Consider the following 23,293-nt stretch of genomic DNA (forward strand, 5'->3'; position numbering starts at 1 on the left):
ACAAACAGAGCTTGGCTATCTTGATAATTTAAGAAGACAGAAATCAGAGTTTAAGAAGGCCAAGGCAGCCAGAATTTGTAGTGCAGAGGAAGGAAGAGGATGGATCTATGCAGAAAAAGGGTCCCAGAAGTTGGCATATGAGTTTTCATGAGTGTTTGACTGAATCTGTATGAGCAGGGTAGAATTCAGAATGTCCAGGTAAAGAACAATTAGTGGGAAGCTGGATTCCCAGAGGTCACACAAGGCCAAGAATTGTCCCAGTTTCTACAAGCCCTAGTGGAGATGCTTTGCTGAATACACAAAGAGTTAAGTAGAGATCCCAGCAGGGTCATAGTTTATAATGAGGCTAAACTATTCCTAGAGTAGAGACTATTCTAGACTTGCCCTAATAAATGAAAAACAAGACTCAAGCCTGAGCCACAGGTGACTTAGCTGCCTGCTAGAACAAAGGCCAATACTACTTCAAGAGAAAAATCCAGCACTCTACACCTTATGTCCAGCATCTGGTTAAAAAATTTTAGACATGTGACAAAGCGAGAAAATGTGACACATTACCTGAAGGAAAAGCAAGCAATAGAAACAGTCCCAGATAGTATATTGATGATGGAATTAGAAGTCAAATTAAAATACCTACTGTAAATACATATGAAAGGATTTAAAAGAAAACGTGCATATCGCGAGAAGACACATGGAAATATAAGAACGTAAAATAGAATTTATATAATGAAAACCAAAGTATACTAGAAATAATTTTTTAATGGATGGGATTAACAGCATATTAGACATTATGAAAGTACAAATCAAGGAACTTACAACAACATAAAAAGAAAAATGTATTTTTACTTTTCTAAGAATTATTAATACATATTAATATACATGATGATATGATTCAGCTGTTTAGTTCCTTTTATAAAAGAAATTATTATTGAAAAGCTTCCAAATCCAGCATGGAATGAACTGAAATTCACATCTGAACTCTGGTACAATAAGGTATATCCCAATCCATGTATTTAAAGTTCCTCGACATATACGATTTTTTGAAAAGTTACTTTTCTAAAAAAATCATAGTTTGAAAGCAAGTCCTCATCTGAAAAAAAAAATGTCTTTCTGGAGAAGCGATCTGTAAGGCATATGAAATATTGCTATGTTGTAGGTCATACGGAAAGGAGAAGTCAGCTGCTGCTGGATTTGCACTGCCTGCAAAGAGAATGAATATGTGCAAGATGAATTCACCTGCAAAGCTTGTGACTTGGGATGGTGGCCCAATGCAGATCTAACAGGTAGGAGCTGCCTCACTTGTAAGCCCTGTCCCTGACTGTTTACCTTTCCAATGTGCCTGTTATTTAAAATGATAGTGATTATCTCATGTCTTTTTCAATGTTTATTTACATTGTTACTGCTCATGTCAAAGTGTACACATAAACCTCTTATACAATTTCCGTAATCTATATTAAAAGTTCATTTAAATATAAAAGTGTATTCAAAGGTTATTCTTATATACCAGTTGTTCCTGTTTTTCTTTTTAAAAATTTTATCTGAAGATATTTCTAGTCACCTGAATTTATATTTGCAAATATTTCTTGAACATCTATATATGAGGCACTATTGCAGGGCGTAAAGGTACAAAAATAAGTGAAACACAGCCCCAGCTTTATTTACTTAAAATATATCAGGGAAGAAACATGTAAAAGTATAAAATAAAATAGTTATTACTACAATAGAGATATTTATAAACTACTGTAAAGTTTGTTAGGCAGATAAGGAGATGAAAGAAATTCCAGACGGAAAGCAGAACATGGGAAACATGAAAGCATGTAATACATTTGGAGAAAACCATGGAACAAGTATATGGGGTTGTTTGGTAAATGCAAGGCCTAGTAGATACGTGGTCAGAAATGAGACTGGATGAGTACCCTGGCAGCAAATGGTAAGGAGCTTCTGTAGGACCTTTTTATAAATGTTTGGATTTGGGCTTTAAGCACAGGAGAACCGCTGAAGAATTTAAAGTGGTGAATAACATCATGATATCTGTGTCTCAGAAAGATGACCCTGGAGGTAGTATGGAGGAGAGTAGTGAGCCTAGACTAAAAATAGAGAGAAGTTAGGAAGCTATTATGTTGGTCCAAGTGAGTAAATTCAAAGGGTGTGAACTAGGGCAGCTGCTACAGCAATGGAGAGGAATAAATGAATGCAAGAGATGATTGACTCATAAAATCAATGGGACTCCTGTGGATGGATTACATGAGTTTATAAGCTTCCCAAGAGCAATGTTCAGGTATGAGTTTTGATTTCCAAAGACCCTGGTATGAGTTCACAGATGAGAGGTGTTTCACAGTTACTTTTCAAAATTTTTAAAAGTGATAAAGCTATAGAAACTTTGTCTTTGAGTTCATGGAGACCTTGTCATCTGAGTAATGCAATCCCTCATTTTAGAACGACAAAGCTGAGGCCTAGAGAGGTGTACTTGTGTGCCCAAGGTCACGCAACTAGTTAGAAGCAGGTCGTAGTTCATTGACTGCTGATCCTATGCCTCCCTGTGTGCTGCTGATAATCGTTAGGGTAACATTCATGATTGCTGTTTACTTTTTGACTTGTTCTCAAATAAGAATACGAAACTAAGAAATTGTGTGGCTTATTCAACGGGCATCAAAAATGGCTGGCTGAGTAGAATCAGGTCACATAATTAAAATTATACTTTGTAAGTGAGAGACCTTGTAAAATGTTAACCCTGTTAGAAAATAGACTATCAGAAAGCTTTTAGAAATCACCTGGTACAAAGGCCATTTTTAAATGAAAAGAAATTAGATCAGAATATTTTTGAAGGTACAAACTATACCTCACCTGTTTCTTTATTCTCTAGCTGAAAACTGGTTTTCAACTTCAATGTGCCTAAAAATTACCTGGGAATTACCCATCTACAGAGATTCCCATTCACTATTTCTGAGACAAGACCCAGCAGATTCTGAAGCACTTAGTCCCTGTTCCATCCCTTGAGAAACATTACTCTCTGGCTCATAGCCTGATGCCTTGAACATAATTGCTGCCTGATAAATATTTGTTCTATTGAGAGAATTAGAAAGAAGAAGGGACTCACCCAAGTTCATCTACATCAATACAGATCCTCAGTAGGAGAAGCCACCACTAGAATCTAGGGGTTTTTGTCCCTGGGTCTAATGCCCTTTCACTATGCATTTATCTCATGGTTGCATGCAATGGACTGACTTGGAAAAGCTTTTCCAACCTCATTCTGGACACAGGCCTCCTTTCCCACTTGTACTGTGTCTCTTTTCACAACTTTACCCTCCTTTGTAGTGTGTGCTTCCTGCCGGTCCTTTTCATCTTGAGAAAGCCGTCCCCTTAGATCACCATTGTGCTTGAGAACTGGGCTTGACTTCAGAGTCAGCCCTCAGCTATTTGACTGAGACCACAACTGACCAGGAAGAGGCTCAAAGACAAAACCATCACCTTTCTAAGGTTAATCTTAAACGTCAGAAGTCCTGGCTTTGAGGTACAGGAGTTTTCCTCTTGTCTACACTTTTGGGGCTTCCTCCAACTTTTCCTACTGCTTCATCTTCCCTTTAAATGGGGGCTTATCTCATACATGATACAGAACTTCTATCCAACTTTAAAACATTAAAATACAAAAAAAAATTAAAGATCTAATATGTTATAATAATGGAACTCAAAGTCATATGTTTTATTCCCTAGAGATCTTTCACTGTGGATATATTGTCTGCCCACTGCCAAATTATCACCGTCATTGATTAAGCCTCTTTGACTTAGTAAACTATTAAAAAAATCCTCCTTGATTATAAATAGGTGAATTTTAATGCAGTTATCGTTCTAGAGAATTTAATCTACTATCATCCATCATATGTGTAAAAATCACTTTAACATTCAAATGAGTTGAGCAAAGTAACAGCTCAGACCGCCTTTATCTGATAACAACAGGCAAGTGGCTACTTTCGGATCATGTATCCAAATTATGTTGTAAGTCTTATACTTAAGGTCTTTCAGAATATGCATCTCTCGTACTCATTTATACTTTTTTTTTAACGTCTTTATTGGAGTATAATTGCTTTACACTGTTGTGTTTGTTGCTGCTATATAACAAAGTGAATCAGCTATACGTATACATATATCCCCATATCCTCTCCCTCTTGCATCTCCCTCCCACCCTCCCTATCCCACCCCTCTAGGTGGTCACAAAACACTGAGCTGATCTCCCTGTGCTATGCAGCTGCTTCTCACCAGCTATTTTACATTTGGTAGTGTATGTATGTCCGTGCCACTCTCTCACTTCATCCCAGCTTACCCTTCCCCCTCCCCGTGTCCTCAAGTCCATTCTCTACGTCTGAGTCTTTATTCCTGTCCTGCCCCTAGGTTCTTCATAACCGTGTTTTTTTTTTAGATTCCATATATATGTGTTAGCATACGGAAATGGATAAAGAAGATGTGGTACATATATACAATGGAATATTATTCAGCTATACTTAGTTTTAATGACACCTACTGTTTCTGCATCCCTTCCAGTCTTACACATGAATGGAAAATGAGATCTAATTTGCCACTTACTTGGTGCCATGTCAGGCTCAGAGCAAGGGCGCAGTACATGGCAATGTGTTTTTGATTGTTGCCATAGTAGCAATAGTTGTGAAAAGAGAAAACTCACAGAGAGAGAATACAAAAAAATCAGTAAAAATATTCAGAGGAGTATATGCATTGCCTTTAAGTAGGTATTTTATTTTCATGGGTAGATTTTTTTGACTGAATTTTAGTTAAAATGAGAAATCATTCTCTTTGGAAAATAGTGTTTTTTACTGAAGGTGAAGTTTGTTTAAAATATGCTTAAAATCATTTTATGTGATAGCTACTTTTCTTATATGCTTCAAAGACTCTGATATTAATGAATAAAAACATGTTAGTGAGTTTTTGTTTTCATTAGAATATGTTATTTTTTGGCTATGAAGAAAAATATTGTATATTTCTTAGAGGAAGTGACTTCTGAAGCTGTTTTAATAAATTTTTCATATTTTCTTCTTGGGAATATGCACATTTTAATTCAGCATTTAAATTTCACACTTTACTTTTTATGATGCATAAACAGGGATGTCTTCTGCCATGATATACAACTTGACAGTAGTTTAACAATCTATGGGCCAATTATATGTAATCCAATGCTACTTACTCCTTTTAAAAAGTCAAACAGTATAAAATAATTCCTCAGAAAGTCAGACTACACTAAATCTCATCAATAAAAAATAGAAAATACTGTTATAGAGATTAACTTTTTAGCTATTTTTCCCCATCCCACAGTTACTGCCACCTCTCATATTATCTACTCATTTATTCACTTTTATATTATACACTACCACCTACTTCATGCCAGGTATTTTTTTTTTTTTTGAGAAACTGGGACATGTGGGTGAATGAAACAAGGTTTATATCCTGGAAGAGAAGCTTCATATGAAACCAGACATGTAAACAGGTAATTATAAGCCTTGCAACAGGAGTATGTACAAAATTTTTTGTAAGTACAGAGAAAAAAAGCAATCATTTTTCCCTGGGAAGAGAAAAATCTTCACAGAGGAAGGGACATTGAGTTAAACATTAAATTATTAATTTCACCTTGTAGGTAATTTATATTAATGTAATAATGTTAAAGAAAGCATTTCAATGAAGCCTTATGCAATCATGAAGTACTATTGTAAATGTTATTAAATGCCCCAACACACTTTAGGTAGAATAATTGTGGCCTATCTTTATTTCTTGGTTCATATTAAATTTGTCTTTACCTAATTGGAAAGAAGTCAGATATTAAATTTTAGCCTCCTCCAATGCTTTTGGATCTTACTAGTGAGCCAATGTTTGTTTCAAAAATTAGGAGTGACCCATTGCCCTCAGATCAGAGTTATTACCACTTCTCTTTTTGCTCAGTAGTTTGTAGTCTGCTTGGAGGAAACAGACTTGTCCAATGGTTCTGGATTGTGTAGGGTAACTCTAACGATAGACACTGCCAGGTCCTTAAGTTCTCTGTGCTTTAGATATAGTATGCACAACTCCCATTAAAGTCTTCTCCTTTTGGGTGCTGGGGGTCAGGTAGGCTCAGGACACTCACTCTTTACCACTGGTTGAACTTAACCGCCATCCCTTCTAGTCTTGGAATACCCAAACACACTTGGGGGTGGGGCAACTCTTCTCTTTAAACCTCAAAACAGGACAAATAAGTACATTACATCACATATATGAACAATATGGATATTTTGTCTAATTCTCACAAGATAGCAAAGCTAGCACTTCTCAAATTTAGGGTGTCTTAAAAAATAAAAGGAAAGGAAAGGAAAGAATAAAAAACAACTTTTAAGAAGCTTATTCAAAATGTAAGTGATCAGTCCCAATCCCCAGGTGATTCTGTTTTGGATGGTACTGGATTGGCCTTGAAAACTTTGGTTTCCACATGGGGAAAATAATCTAGGATCTTCACACGAGATAAAGTAATCCTAGTGGTGATGTAGGTATATTGCTTTGGGGTGTTGTTATGACAAACTGCTACTGTTACAACACAAGAATATTTATACTTCTATCATAAGGATGTTTTTCTTCATTTGTCTATAGTACACTGCATAGGATAGGCTTAATTTAAAACTAGACTTGGAAGACTCTATGATTATCTGTTGAGATGGCTGAGTATCAGTCTTTGGTTTCTGGCTACATTAAGGGCACTGGGATTTATGATATACAGTTTAAAGTTTAAAACTCCACTGATGACAACCAAAGTCAGTTCATTTACTGATGGATTTCCCCTGGCATATTTTATTAGACAGGTTGTCTTGGCTCTATGACTTGAGGGTCATAAAAGACTTCACTGAGAACTTCTATCTTGAGCTGTCTCAAAACCAGTGTTCATTGTGCAGATTTTGGTAGCTCAATCCACAGATGAAGTATGTCCGTGTAGGAATAAGGGTCCTAGAGAGCTTGCACCTGGATACCTCTTGATCCCTGGCTGCTAAACTGAACTTTCTCTTACTGTACTTTACTTTTTGCCTTTAAATGAAAACATTACATAAGCATGTTCTGTGAGTCTTCTGAATTCTTTCAAATATTTGAACTTGTGAAATATTTGCATATACAAAGCTTATTGTTATAACATACTTAACAATAGCTTGATATAATTGAATTACTGAGTTAGAGTAATGAATGTCTCTAACAAAACCCAGGTTTAGGCAAGTCCTTATTACTAGTGTGGAGAACATTAAAGACAAACTCAGGTTTGTATAGCTTTTATCAATAAAGTAGAAAAGTATGAATAAGCAAGAACATTCAAAGGAGAGTGTGATATATATAAGAATCTTAAGATAATCTTGCACAGAAGACCACTGGGTAGTCATCAGCTTGCTTCAAGTTCCTTGGGTTAACAGTTAACTTTCATGAGCCTTCAGCTTCTGGAGGCTCTCTGCAAACCTCAGTTTAAACTCACTAAGGGATGTTACCTTCAGCAGTATTAAGGTTCCCTTCTACTTGTCCAGAGGTTTGGGAATGAAGACAGCCTTATATAATTTAAATTCATGAATAAATGTTCTGATGAAAAGTTCCCATATCACTAGATTGGTAAGTTGGAACATGCTTGCTAAGACTACACATCTGATCATATTTTTGCCATTATAAGTATTGTGGCTTTTCAATAGGAGAATGCTTCCACCCATTCAGAAGATAAATACACTATTTAAACTAGTATATATCTATAAACCATAGAAGGAGACAACTGTATGCAATGCATGTGGAGTTACTCAAAGGATTCTTTTGCAATTGTATCAGTCAGTGCCCCCGACCTTTACAGTTTTTCCAGATTAATTTAATTACAAATGAAGCATGAACTGGCCACATCTGCTATCCTGGGAATGTTTTCCCACTAGTGTTTAATTTTGTGGCCAATTTGTTTCTACTGAAATGAGTTCTTTCACTTTTTCCATCAGAATTTTATCTAGTGTATGTTGGATATTTCATCTGGTGCTACGAGATAGCCATCTGGTTTTGCCAGAATTATCCTTATGCATCTTACAACACAATCATTCTGGTATTTCTTTTAAGAATCTCTTTTCTGGCTAGAGTTTGTGTACCTACAATTGAATTCTTGAACTTCTCCATGGATTTGTTATTATTGATAAGTTATTTGTTGTTCTATATGAGACTCTGTAAGGACTCTTAGAGCAGTCTGTTTAGCATGATTGTCTCTAAACTATTTCCGTTATCTTTCACAGTGCTAGAACGGTATTAGCTTTTATAGTACCTGCAGGTCTCATCCTTTATGGCAGCAATTATTTTATATACCACCAACACATCAAGAAATTACTTATCCTTAGGCAAGGAGACTAAGCATTGGCTATAGAACTAAGAGGTTGGGTAAATTTGCTTTTAATGGGTAAATTTGTTATATATTGCTGTGTAACAAATTACCCCTAAACAAATTACCCCCAAACTTAGTAGCTTACAGTGACACACATTTATTATCTCACAGTTTCTGTGGGTCAGAAACGCACAGTATAGCTGAGTTCTCTGCTTCATGATCTTTCACAAAGCTAAAATCAAACTGTCAGCTAGGGATGGGGTCTAGTCTGAAGCCTTGATTGTGGAAGGGTGCACTTCCAAACTCACTTAGTTATTGGCAGGATATAATCCTCAAAAGATTGTTGAATTGAGGGCTTCAGCTTTCTTTTTATTTTTTTAGCTGATTATTGCATGGGGACTGTTCTCGGTCCCTTGCCATGTGGACCTTAGCAGCATAGGAGGTTGCTTCATCAGAGCCAGCAAGAGAGTCTGAGTTTGCTACTAAGATGGAAATTATCTTATGTAACCCAATCACAGGAGGGGCATCGCATCAACTTTGCTATATTCTATAAAAAATAAACAAGTTATAGGCCTAGTTCATACTCAAGGAGAGAGTATTATACAAGGACGTGAATCCCAGGATGTGGGGATTATTCGGAACCATTTTGGAAGATGCCTACCACAATGAACAATGGTTTTTTGACATTGCTATGCTGTTAATACATATAGATCATGGTGTAGCATTTTCACATTTATACAAAAAAGAAAGATTTGTGATGATCTAGGTATCTATGATAATCTGTATACTTATGTGCTCTGTTTCAATCCATCTTCCTATTTCTGTGGAGTCTTTCATCCATAAGAATTCTGAAACAAAAACTGTTACTTGGATAATGTCTTAAATTATACATAGTATAGGTATTTTCATGACTAAATCAGATATAATTTGATCAGGTGTAAGAATTATAGCACATCTTGTCTGGCAGTAAATCCTGTGTGTTAAAATTGTGTGTGTCACCAAGAATAATGTATTCTTATAATAATAGTCTCAAAGTCCCAGTTATATGTTGGAGCATAGGATTATCAAAGATTTTCGCTATTTGAGTGGTTTTATTAAACCAAGGTATTTGATGTTCTATTAATAGTGAGACGATTAGTAGACATAAAGGCATCTATATCAATAAGGAAGAGATATTGCTTCCCCTGGGAGTTCAGAGAACAGACAGGGAGTTCTTGGATGCCAATGTCTCCCCTGGAGTTAAGTCATTAGACAGATTTTAGGTAGTTATCCTGAGTTTTACTAATATGGGGTAATGGTTCTTTAAATTACACTTTTATTTGTGATAGCTATAGGTTTTCTTATCTATAGGTTCCCAAATCACAGAGAGTAGAGGCCCTTTTAGACGTCTTACCTAAAGATCCATGATTATATTGATTTCTTGTTTATTTACTATATAACTCTACCTGGAAATGTCTAGTCACATATTAGATATTTTCTAACTTGGTAATTTTAAATTTTAACATTTATTTTTCTGTTTGATGGCCCTAATTCAGGTCTGAGCCCGTTTGTAGAGAGGCTATAGTCCTTGTTATGTCAGTTATTGAGTCTACCCCAGAATTGTTTGAAGGTTTCCTAAAATCTATCTTCCATCCTTAATTTGAATCTTTATTGAAAAAAAAACGTCTGAAATTGCTTTATGTAATGCATTTTCTATTTTTATTTTTTAAATGTTACACCACTGGTTTATTTAAATCTTCCCTTTTGTAATGTGCTGCTTTTTAAATATTTTCCTACATGAGGCTAACAATTAATTGATTTAGTTGGTACATATCTGTAGTGCAGTACAATAAGTATCTAATAAAAATCCTGAATTCTGCAGAAAATATTTTGCCTGTGTCCCTGAAGTTTACGAAAATCATTAATTATAGCTCTCAATTTGGCTCTAGACCAGGGTTTTAATTCAAATTCAATAGATCTGACTTGTGTTCTAGAAATTTAAAATGCAGTATTCTTTTCTAATAAAAGCTCCGAAGACAGAATAGCTCATTTACAAAACCAGGTTGCATAGAAAAAGAGAAATGCAAAGAGGGTAGCTTTCAGAAGGTTACAAAGGCCTTGACAAAGACTCCATTGGAATTTGAATTTTATTTAGCAGCCTCAGTATGCCAATTAATTAAAGGAGCTGTATATTGACTCTTAAGTATTTTATCTCCAAATGGGTCTATAGCTGTTCTTAAATATTTTAATTTATTGATTGTGTTACATCAAAAGTTCCCCATAATGGTCATTGTTATTCTAACTATGTATCTATCTAATCATCTTTCTAAACTGTATCAAGGAAATGGAAAGATTTAGAATTAAAATGTGACCTTTTTTGGAAGCAGAAGTTCTTCCAGGAAGAGGCTGAGTCTCTGACACAGACAAACCCCCGACACACAAAAGAGAGAGGCCAGGGCTTCCCTGGTGGCTCAGTGGTTGAGAGTCCGCCTGCCGATGCAGGGGACACGGGTTCGTGCCCCGGTCTGGGAAGATCCCACATGCCGCGGAGCGGCTGGGCCCGTGAGCCATGGCCACTGGGCCTGCGCGTCCGGAGCCTGTGCTCCGCAACGGGAGAGGCCGCAACAGTGAGAGGCCCGTGTACTGCAAAAAAAAAAAAATAGGCCACTATGATCAGTCAGAGGCATGTGCTTCTGAGTGGTTTGCACTCATATATTAAATGTGAGTCTGATCCGAGCTGGGTGATTATCAGAAGCCAGGGCTGACACTGGTTAACATGCAAAAACTGTGTTCGCTGACGGGAGCTTGTTGAATGACTGAACAGGTTTAAAACAGGTTCTGGTGTTTCCTCGCTCTCATGGCTACAGAACAATGAGTCTCTTCCTAAATTTATGGAAATACATATTTTTATTCTCACAATTTGGGAAATATGGCCCAGACCAATCACAAAATTCTGTGAAGGGGTTGTTGCCAGGACTTGACAAATGTTTTTCTCTCTGTAAAATACAAAAGAGACTTTATTCTGGAAGGAAAAAATAAGCCAGGCATTTAGGAACACAGCACTGTCTCTCCTTTCAAGAGATGGGAGAGGGGAGATTTCATTCTTCTTTAGTATGTCTATTAGAGGTTGATAACTCAAAGGCCCTCAGATGCCACATTCATAACTAAAGAGGTGAGACTTAGAGTAATATAATATGTGCTAAATAGGAGAATGCAGATTCTTCTAAAGAATTCAAATGAAATTTATGTTTAAAAAGTTTGCTGGCTGGCCAAAAAAAAAAAGAGAAAGAAAGAAAGAATAGAAAAGAAAAGAAAGAAAATGCTTGTCTATGATCTGGACTTGCCTCTGGTCAAATAGCTGCATAAAAATAAAAATTTTGTTAGTTTATTTCTTACTAACTTATTCTATTACACTGTGACCATTTAACCTTCAATGGAAACACAGTTTAGTTTCCTTCTTTTTCTTTCATTTTCTGAAAGTGTAGAACCAAGTTCCATCCACGGAGCAGCATCCATTTATAACACTGGAAGCGAAGACTATATTTATAGGCTCAAGTATGTCACATTAGGCTTGTGATGAGATTAGGTTTGGGAACATGACTGTCCAGAGAAGGCAATGGTGTATGCCTATTTGTGTGATAGAGAGGCATTTTTTAAAAAATTAAAGTAGCTTAAATCATGGAAGATGCAAATATAGCTATGCCTCTGGTAACTAGTAAGCACTATTATCGATCAGCAAAATCTTAGACTCATTTTAAAACTATTTTTCTCATCACAGGCTGTGAACCCATTCCTGTCCGCTATCTGGAGTGGAGCAACATAGAATCCATCATAGCCATTGCCTTTTCCTGCCTGGGCATCCTTGTTACCTTGTTTGTTACCCTTATCTTCGTGCTGTACCGGGATACACCAGTGGTCAAATCCTCCAGTCGGGAGCTCTGCTACATTATCCTAGCTGGAATCTTCCTCGGTTACGTGTGCCCTTTCACCCTCATTGCCAAACCTACTACCACATCCTGCTACCTCCAGCGCCTCCTGGTCGGCCTCTCCTCTGCCATGTGCTACTCTGCTTTAGTGACCAAAACCAATCGCATTGCACGCATCCTGGCTGGCAGCAAGAAGAAGATCTGCACCCGCAAGCCCAGGTTTATGAGCGCCTGGGCCCAGGTGATCATTGCCTCAATTCTGATTGGTGTGCAGCTGACTCTGGTGGTAACCCTGATCATCATGGAGCCCCCCATGCCCATTCTGTCCTACCCAAGCATCAAAGAAGTCTACCTTATCTGCAATACCAGCAACTTGGGTGTGGTGGCCCCTTTGGGCTACAATGGACTCCTCATCATGAGCTGTACCTACTATGCCTTCAAGACCCGCAATGTGCCCGCCAACTTCAATGAGGCCAAATATATCGCCTTCACCATGTACACCACCTGCATCATTTGGCTGGCTTTTGTGCCCATTTACTTTGGGAGCAACTACAAGATCATTACTACCTGCTTTGCAGTGAGCCTCAGTGTAACGGTGGCCCTGGGGTGCATGTTCACTCCCAAGATGTACATCATCATTGCCAAGCCCGAGAGGAACGTACGCAGTGCCTTCACCACCTCGGATGTAGTCCGCATGCATGTTGGCGATGGCAAGCTGCCCTGCCGCTCCAACACTTTCCTCAACATTTTCCGAAGAAAGAAACCAGGGTCAGGGAATGCCAAGTGAGTTATCTGACCTGGGTTTGCCTCCCGCTTCTCTCTCTCTCTCTCTCTCTCTCTCTCTCTCTCTCTCTCTCTTCTATTTTCTTCTATTTGACTAAATCATGTTCTTCCATTTCCCCAGTGTTTTTCCTGTCCTTTCTTAATCTTTTCTTTTTTCCAAATCTCACATTCTGTTGCAGTAGGAATGTAGTACTAAAGGTCTTCGTTGTTTTCATTTCTTTGAAAGAGCATGGAATGTGAAGCAACAAGCAGCTGGGCATATATTTATTCTTACCTGCAATCTGCAGATTCTGTTGTGTCCCTGATGTTTTCCTTTTGCGTGGGTCCTCCTTCTGTGGGGTCTGGTCAGAGATGCAATCTCTAGTTCTAATTTCTAGTTTAGATCATGGTTGAGATAGTTTCTGATTTATTTTTATTACTTTGGAGCTATACCATTACTCGTCTGGGATGGAGAGGAAGGAAATTAGGCACCTGGGGAAGTTTGACTATTTCAAAATTTGAGTGCAGCTGAGCACCAAGTATGTCCTGAAATAAGTTCCCTTGAGCAACTGTCTTACCGTGCCCCTCTTATTTATTGAACTTTAATGTGTACTGTAAACTTCCATAATGCTACACATGAATTGACCTATCTCTACTACAAGGTTATAACCAGAATGGTTTCCTAGCCATAAAGTACCAAATGAAATAAGGAACCAGATAAAGGTGAAGAGCCCCAAACTTGGGAGTCGGCATTAACATCAAAGTCCAGATTATTTCTATTTTGGTAATTCTTCTGAGTAGTTTATGTAATACACACGTTCCTATCTTTTTCCTGACTCTATTTTGCAAAGAAGCATATGCTAAAATTTGCATGTGTCGTCTCTTTCTGAGACCCATGAAAACAGATTTCATGTCACATTTACAACTTTTAAAATAACGTGGATGCTTGAAGTTCTAGTGGTAGTTGAATTATCCAAAAATTAAACGATTTTCCCCATTAGCAGTATTAATTTCACTTTTTGAAACAACCCTTTGAAAGTGAAGAATTTTAATAGTAATAATTATAACATATACATTGTTTTAGAACTATTCTGTGCACCTGAACATATCAGCAAGGTAAGGGGAGGGGAATGGGTGTTGTTTTCCCCAATTTTGTAGGTGAGGACACCAAGCCACTGTGAATTTGTGTGACTCTTAAGTAAATTCCACTTAGTTAGCCATTCTTTGCCTAAGTCTAAACTGGCATGAAATTTCTCATTTTCACATATGTCAAAAAACCTACATGCCTTAAACTTCTGGGTTTTTTATCTTTACTGGTCAAGCAGCACCATGCACATCTTTTACAAAAATCAATAATTGGCTTAAGGATCAGATGAGGGAGTCTACGGGAAAATATATTTTTGAAGTCCATCAAGTTTTGTTATCATTTCAAATAAAGACATCCTTAAATTTTTTCAGTGTTAAGGATGAAGCCAATAATTTACACCTACTTCTTGCAGTATCAATTTCAAGTTCTTCATGAGATGCTGATTATAAAAGTTGCTTAGCCGTTTTTTTTCCCTTTGCCCTGATTTTTCATTCCTGCCTCTAAGTTCTAGTGAGCATGAAAGCAAAACAACAGTGCCATGAAATGAGGAAAAAAATTAGACCATAGCCACAGAGTCCAGATGTACAATGGCATCATGACAATTACCATTAAGAGGGAAGGAATGAGAGGAAACAAAATGAAAAGAAGGGAGAAAACACTCTTTAAACTGGAATGTTTGTAGAGACTAAGATTTCCTTTATCACTTCCCATATGGCTTTATGAGGGTTCCATTCCACCATCCACCATTACCCAGAGCCATGTTTTCTAACTGCCTTTATTATGGTTCTTCAGAAACTTTCATATGATTTTTGGTCATGAGTCATTTCTGAAAGCTGTTATTATAACCATTTAATGGAAAGAGAGAATCTATGTGATCAAGATATCTTTTGGTACTCAGGATTATGCGTTTTTGAAAGCTCTCTCCGGGATTCTATGTACAGACAGATACGGGCACCTGTCCAAGAGTGAGGTGACTAATCATTAGTACACATTGCTTGGCTGCTGGGATAAAATGAAGTCAGCTTACCACGTCTATAGTAGCCAGGCACTGTGTTTATTCTGACTACCTTCTCACACCTGGAGCTGCTTTCCTTAGAGGTTGAGAATATTCCCTTAATTATTATGAATTTAGAAATTAATTTCATTTAGAATCACGCTATTGAGAGGAAAATCGTCTTGGTCTAAACTGGATTGGTTGTCTAGGAAGCGCTGCTTTCACCAGTTAATGCGTTGCTCAACTGTTAGCTGTAGTTTATCAAGCACTATCAGATTATTACAGTAAGGAATAATACTTCTAATTAGTAATTCTAACATGCAGCTTTCTTTGTACAATTGGTAGCTTCTCCAAAGTGTATACCATACAGCTGAGCTGATCCACAGAGGGTATTTGAGGCTAAAGTTCTATGGAAAACAACCATTTATTTACTCATTTTTCTCCCTTACTCTGCCATTGCTTCTCTTGTAACTCTCTATGAGATTGTACTTTTGAAATATAAAAATAATCCCAGTGCCTCTGTCTTTACCTTTCTATTGCTGTTTTATGACTTCCTGACCTGTCTCCAAAGTTACAAAAACCACAAAAAATCTAATATTTTCTACAGCAACAAAAATCCAGCAGAGTTTTGCCAACTGAAACAAGGGGCTGAAAACTCTGGGGAACATATCACCCAATGAGTTTATTACCATTCTGGATGTGTAATCCCTACATTTATGGTGCACTGTGGGTGTTCGGCAGTCTGCATATGTAGCTATAAACACAGAACAGATGCTGTAATGAAGAGCTTCCAACTGATCTGTTTGATATTATTCTGAGGAGTTGCAAGTCCAACTATATTCTCATACCAGGCTGTTTCTGAGATATAGGAGAGGGATGATGTTGTGTGTCTGCTTTTGCAAAGTTTACTTCAATTTGTTATTTTGTTCACAGCCAGATATCTGACACAACCAAAGGCTTGGGCGCTTGCATTTATATTTTCTAAATATAATTTAGGAGGATTTTAATCAATAAATTGGGTATTTGGATTACTTGAATTACTTATAGTTAGAAATCCTATTAGGCATAATCCTGCCCTGGAAGATCAACTGAATTACAAAATTACAATACCTTTGACATTGCTAATATCTTTAGCTGTTAATGTATTTGCATGGGAAACTATTCAGACCTAAATTAATATAAAGATAGTGGTAAACTTCTCTTTCTTGGCAGTAGAAGAAACATAGAAATCCATAGACATTCATAAGTAAGCAAGTTATTTTGATCCAAGTTACTTATCACTTACTTTTAAAGCAAAATGAGTTAACATTATGTAACTAAAAACTTAAGACATTATGTAAATGACATACTTTCTTTTAAAAAAAAAACGTTATACCAATGGCTAAAAGTCAAGCTAACACTTCTAGTCATTTTTTTGATAAATAACTCAACGAGTGCCAAACAATGTGAGGGCGCATGGAGCTGAAATGTGACAGTACACGCCTGTGACTTTTTGGGTGCATAATTGCAGGCAAAACTAAAAACAATTACAATCACCAAAAAAAGGCATTAAATTGATGCAAGGAAGTAATTTTAAAATATAGGTTTCTAAGTAAATAGTGTATGAGTATGTTCTTGTTTCTTAAGCATTTGTATGTATGTTTTTTTTTCTTTTAACATCTTTATTGGAGTATAATTGCTTTACAGTGATGTGTTCGTTTCTGCTTTATATCAAAGTGAATCAGCTATACATATACATATATCCCCTTATCTCCTCCCTCTTGCGGCTCCCTCCCACCCTCCCTATCCCACCCCTCTAGGTGGTCACAAAGCACCAAGCTGATCTCCATGTGCTATGCGGCTGCTTCCCACTAGGTATCTGTTTTACATTTGGTAGTGTATTTATGTCCATTCCACTCTCTCACTTCATCCCAGCTTACCCTTCCCCCTCCCCATGTCCTCAAGTCCATTCTCTATGTCTGCATCTTTATTCCTATCCTGCCCCTAGGTCCTTCAGAACCTTTTTTTTTTTTTCGATTGCATGTATATGTGTTAGCTGGTATTTATTTTTCTGTTTCTGACTTACTTCACTCTGTATGACAGACTCTAGGTCTATCCACCTCACTACAAATAACACAATTTCGTTTCTTTTTATGGCTGAGTAATATTCCATTGTATATATGTGCCACATCCCCTTTGTCCATTCATCTGTTGATGGACATTTAGGTTGCTTCCATGTCCTGGCTATTGTAAACAGAGCTGCAATGAACATTGTGGTACATGACTCTTTTTGAATTAAGGTTTTCTCATGGTATATGCCCAGTAGTGGGGTTGCTAGATCATATGGCAGTTCTATTTTTAGGTTTTTGAGGAACCTCCATATTGTTCTCCATAGTGGCTGTATCAATTTACATTCCCACCAACAGGGCAAGAGGGTTCCCTTTTCTCCACATCCTCTCCAGCATTTATTGTTTGTAGATTTTTGATGATGGCCATTCTAACCGGTGTGAAGTGATACCTCATTGTAGTTTTGATTTGCAATTCTCTAATGATTAGTGATGTTGAGCATCCTTTCATGTGTTTGTTGGCAATCTGTATATCTTCTTTGGAGAAATGTCTATTTAGGTCTTCTGCCCATTTTTGGATTGGGTTGTTTGTTTTTTTGATATTGAGCTACATGAACTGCTTGTAAATTTTAGAGGTTAATCCTTTGTCAATTGCTTTGTTTGCAAATATTTTCTCCCATTCTGAGGGTTGTCTTTTGGTCTTGTTTATGGTTTCCTTTGCTGTGCAAAAGCTTTTGTTTCATTAAGTCCCATTTGTTTATTTTTGTTTTTATTTCCATTTCTCTAGGAGGTGGGTCAAAAATGATCTTGCTGTGATTAATGTCAAGGAGTGTTCTTCCTTTGTTTTCCTCTAAGAGTTTTATAGTGTCCAGTCTTACATTTAGTTTGAGTTTATTTTTGGCTGTGGTGTTAGGGAGTGTTCTTATTTCATTCTTTTACATGTAGCTGTCCAGTTTTCCCAGAACCACTTATTGAAGAGACTGTCTTTTCTCCATTGTAGATCCTTGCCTCCTTTGTCATATATTAGTTGACCATAGGTGTGTGGGTTTATCTCTGGGCTTTCTATACTGTTCCATTGATCTATATTTCTGTTTTTGTGCCAGTACCATATTGTCTTGATTACTGTAGCTTTGTATTATAGTATGAAGACAAGGGAGTCTGATTCCTCCAGCTCCATTTTTTTCCCTCAAGACTGCTTTGGCTATTTGGGGTCTTTTGTGCTTCCATACAAATTTTAAGATTTTTTGTTTTAGTTCTGTAACAAAAGCCTTTGATAATTTGATAGGGATTGAATTGAATCTGTAAATTGCTTTGGGTAGTAGGGTCATTTTCACAATATTGATCCTTCCAATCCAAGAACGTGGTATATCTCTCCATCTGTTGGTATCACCTTTAATTTCTTTCATCAGTGTCTTATAGTTTTCTACATACAGGTCTTTTGTCTCCCTAGGTAGGTTTATTCCTAGGTATTTTATTCTTTTTGTTTCAATGGTAAATGGGAGTGTTTCCTTAATTTCTCTTTCAGATTTTTCATCATTAGTGTATAGGAATGCAAGAGATTTCTGTGCATTAATTTTGTATCCTGCAACTTCACCAAATACATTGATTAGCTCTAGTAGTTTTCTGGTGACATCTTTAGGATTCTCTATGTATAGTATCATGTCATCTGCAAACAGTGACAGTTTTAATTCTTCTTTTCCAATTTTTATTTCTTTTTCTTCTCTGATTGCCATGGCTAGGACTTCCAAAACTATGTTGAATAATAGTGGTGAGAGTGGACATCCTTGTCTTGTTCCTGATCTTAGAGGAAATGCTTTCAGGTTTTCACCATTGAGAATGATGATTGCTGTGGGTTTGTCATATATGGCCTTTATTATGTTGAGGTAGGTTCCCTCTATGCCCACTTTCTGGAGGGTTTTTATCATAAATGGGTGTTGAATTTTGTCATAAGCTTTTTATGCATCTATTGAGAAGATCATATGGTTTTTATTCTTCAATTTGTTAGTATGGTGTATCACTTTGATTGATTTGCATATATTGAAGAATCCTTGCATCCCTGGGATAAATCCCACTTGATCATTGTGTATGATCCTTTTAATGTGTTGTTGGATTCTGTTTGCTAGTATTTTGTTGAGGATTTTTGCATCTATATTCATCAGTGATATTGGTCTATAATTTTCTTTTTTTGTAGTATCTTTGTCTGGTTTTGGTATCAGGATGATGGTGGCCTCATAGAATGAGTGTGGGAGTGTTCCTTCCTCTGCAATTTTCTGGAAGAGTTTGAGAAGGATGGCTGTTAGCTCTTCTCTAAATGTTTGATAGAATTCACCTGTGAAGCCATCTGGTCCTGGACTTTTTTTGTTGGAAGAGTTTTAATCATAGTTTCAATTTCTTTACTTGTGATTGGTGTGTTCATATTTTCTATTTCTTCCTGGTTCAGTATTGGAAGGTTATACCTTTCTAAGAATGTGTCCATTTCTTCCAGGCTGTCCATTTTATTGGCATAGAGTTGCTTGGAATAGTCTTTTAGGATGCTTTTTATTTCTGTGGTGTTGTAACTTCTTTTTCATTTCTAATTTTTTGATTTGAGTCCTCTCCCTCTTTTTATTGATGAGTCTGGCTAACGGCTTGTCAATTGTATTTATCTTCTCAAGGAACCAGCTTTTAGTTTTATTGATATTTGCTATTGTTTTCTTTGTTTCTATTTCATTTATTTCTGCTCTGATCTTTATGATTTCTTTCCTTCTACTAACTTTGGGTTTCGTCTGTTCTTCGTTCTCTAGTTCCTTTAGGTGTAATGTAGGTTGTTTGAGATTTTTCTTGTTTCTTGAGGTAGACCTGTATTGCTATAACCTTCCCACTTAGAATTGCTTCTGCTGCATCCCATAGGTTTTGGATCATCGTGTTGTCGTTGTCATTTGTCTCTAGATATTTTTTGTTTTCCTCTTTGATTTCTTCAGTGACCTCTTCGTTATTTAGTAACGTATTGTTTAGCCTCCATGTGTTTGTGTTTTTTACGTTATTTCCCTCTCATAACGTTGTGGTCAGAAAAGATGCTTGATATGATTTCAATTTTCTTAAATTTACTGAGGCTTGATTTGTGACCCAAGATATGATCTATCCTGGAGAATGTTCCATGAGCACTTGAGAAGAAAGTGTAATCTGCTGTTTTTGGGTGGAATGTCCTATAAATCTATCTGGTCTATTGTGTCATTTAAAGGTTGTGTTTCCTTCTTAATTTTCTGTTTGGATGATCTGTCCATTGGTGTAAGTGACGTGTTAAATTCCCCCACTATTATTATGTTACTGTCGATTTCCTCTTTTATAGCTGTTAACAGTTGCCTTATGCATTGAGGTGCTCCTATGTTCAGTGCATATATATTTATAATTGTTATATCTTCTTCTTGGATTGATCCCTTGATCATTATGTAGTGTCCTTCCTTGTCTCTTGTAACATTCTTTATTTTAAAGTCTGTTTTATCTGATATGAGTATTGCTACTCCAGCTTTCTTTTGATTTCCATTTGCGTGGAATATCTTTTTCCATCCCCTCACTTTCAGTCTATGTGTCCCTAGGTCTGAAGTGGGTCTCTTGTAGACTGCATATATATGGGTCTTGTTTTTGTATCCATTCAGTGAGCCTGTGTCTTTTGGTTAGAGCATTAATCCATTTATGTTTAATGTAATTATCAATATTTATGTTCCTGTTACATTTTCTTAATGGTTATGGGTTTGGTTTTGTAGGTCCTTTTCTTCTCTTGCGTTTCCCACTTAGAGAAGTTCCTTTATCATTTGTTGTAGAGTTGGTTTGGTGGTGCTGAATTCTCCTACCATTGTTTGTCTGTAAAGCTTTTGATTTCTCCATCGAATCTAAATGAGATCCTTGTCAGGTAGAGTAATCTTAGTTGTAGGCTTTTCCCTTTCATCACTTTAAATATATCATGCCACTCCCATCTGCCTTGTAGAGTTTCTGCTGAGAACTCAGCTGTTAACCTTATGGGAGTTCCCTTGTATGTTATTTGTTGTTTTTCCCTGTTGCTTTCAATTATTTTTATTTGTATTTAATTTTTGTTAAATACATTATTTTGTTAAAAGCGTTATTCTGAATGCTTTTTCTGGAAGGTTGTCTATCTCCACTTCATTTAATTGTTTTTCTGGGGTTTTATCTTCTTCCTTCATTTGGTAAATAGCACTCTGCCTTTTCATCTTGTCTCTCTTTCTGTGAATGTGGTTTTTGTTCCACAGGCTGCAGGATTGTAGGTCTTCTTGCTTCTGTATATATGTTTTTAATGAGGGCAAAAGCTAAGTGAAATACTAAATGAAATGATGCTCTGAGGATGTTTTCCTCTGGATCTGCCAGAAACTTTTTTTTTTTTTGTCTACAGAAAAGGTAAATAAGCCTACAGCACTCTTGTTTATGCCCTGGGTAAGCCTCTTCATTTGTCTTTCCTCCCTTGATTAGGAAAGGAAATATGACAGTGAGCCAACAGACATCACAATCAAATAGAGATAACATGTTCTCTTTCATACAAAGAATTCATTCATTCTTCTAGCTTGTAAATGAGAAAATCTGTCATTTTGAAATTATTTTCCTTTAATCATACAATAAAAGGCTTTAAAAGTTATTGTAATTCTTCACTTGATTTTATAGTAAATATCAGAAGATTTTATTGAATTACTTGTCGTAGAATTTCACACCTGAGAGTAACATTTATGGTGGATCTACTGTTTATTCATTCACTTCTTTAATCAATGACTGTTTCAACAGTAACATATGCTTCGTAAAAGCATGTACGTACTTGATATGGTGCTAGATAATATTTAGGATATAAAATATATAAGAGGTAGTCACAGAATGCACCAATCTTGCAAAATAGTAAGGGAGACACTCAAAAATAGAACTAAATATACTGGGTTAACTGCCATAATAGAGGAGCAATATAGCATTTTATGTGTCCAGGGAAGAAAGAGATTCAGTCCATCTAAATGGAGTGGTATCTGTTGAAGGATGGGGAAAGACTTGTTAATAAAATTATAAAAGTGGCATTTAAACTTAACCTTATGTTTTTCAACACGAGAAACTGTGCTATGGTGAGACCATTTCACATGTAGAAAATAACATAAATGAAGATTCAGAATTGTTAATGCACTTTTGGGCTGAAAAGTGGAATCTCTTATGGGTGAAGTACATGGAGAGGTGTAGTGGTGGGTAAATTTTAAATGCAGAAAGAGGATAGATTATAGATAATGATCAATGTTCTAAGAAGAAATTTGGATACTTTTCATATAAACCTCAAGATGCATTAATGACTTTTGTGAAGTTTTATGATCATGTGTAAGCTTTATGGGAAGAGATTGACTATAGAAAGACTAGTTAATAAAGTGCTATAAAAATCCAAATGACAGGTTGAAAATAAAAGGCTTAAACCTGAGCAGTGAAATAAAAGTCAAATCCCAGGCATGCATAGGAAAACATTTTCTGAGCTTGATTCATTAGAACTGGAATATTGATTTTGGGGGGAAGAAAGAAATGAACAATAGAATACAACTCTCGTGATTTGAGCCTGGGTAACTGGAAAAATACAACTACCATAAAAACTGATAGGGAATACTCCTGTATTCTCCTGTCAGAATAGGACTGGGGAAATGTTGATAAGTTGGGTTTCAGACTTATCAACTGAAAATCCAGTAAAGGCATTCAAATAGAGGCATCCATAAAGTATTGAAAAATTAAGTCAGAAGCTTAAGAGAAAGGTGTGAACCAGAGCTCTAGATTTGAGACTTAATTGTCAGAATGTTTACAGTGGCCAAAAGAGTGATTAAGACATGAGAAAAGAAGAAAGTAGGAGGAAGAACATTAGGGAACATTTACATTTAAGAGATAAGATAAATAAGGAAAACCTGAAAGCAATAAACAACACAGAATAAAAAAGGGGAGAAAGAGGGATCACAGTGTCAAGGAAACCAAGGAGACTGATTCAGTCAGCTCTGTTGCCATAGTAAAATCCCACAGACTGGGGGCTTAAAAGACAGACATTTATCTTCTCACAGTTCTGGAGGCTGGAAGTCCAAGATTAGGGTGCCAGCATGGTTGAGTCTTGGTAAGACGTCTCCCATTGGGTTGCAGACAGCTGCCTTCTAGCTGTGTGCTCACATA

General features: G+C 36.6%; 1 protein-coding gene across 1 annotated transcript in view; it reads left to right on the forward strand.

Annotated features, from left to right (window-relative positions):
- GRM1 (glutamate metabotropic receptor 1) overlaps nucleotides 1-23,293 on the forward strand; it is a 166,647-nt gene that overhangs the window by 17,855 nt on the left and 125,499 nt on the right. The window contains exons 4-5 of the mRNA XM_089921679.1: nucleotides 1,154-1,280; nucleotides 12,102-13,032. Coding sequence (XP_089777805.1) covers nucleotides 1,154-1,280; nucleotides 12,102-13,032 — 1,058 coding nt within the window. The remainder of the gene's footprint in view (nucleotides 1-1,153; nucleotides 1,281-12,101; nucleotides 13,033-23,293) is intronic.

The sequence above is a fragment of the Delphinapterus leucas genome, chromosome 12 (assembly GCF_059928025.1).
Source record: "Delphinapterus leucas isolate spDelLeu-1000000601 "Yukka" chromosome 12, BTC_Dleu_Yukka2, whole genome shotgun sequence".
Classification (NCBI taxonomy): Eukaryota; Metazoa; Chordata; class Mammalia; order Artiodactyla; family Monodontidae; genus Delphinapterus; species Delphinapterus leucas.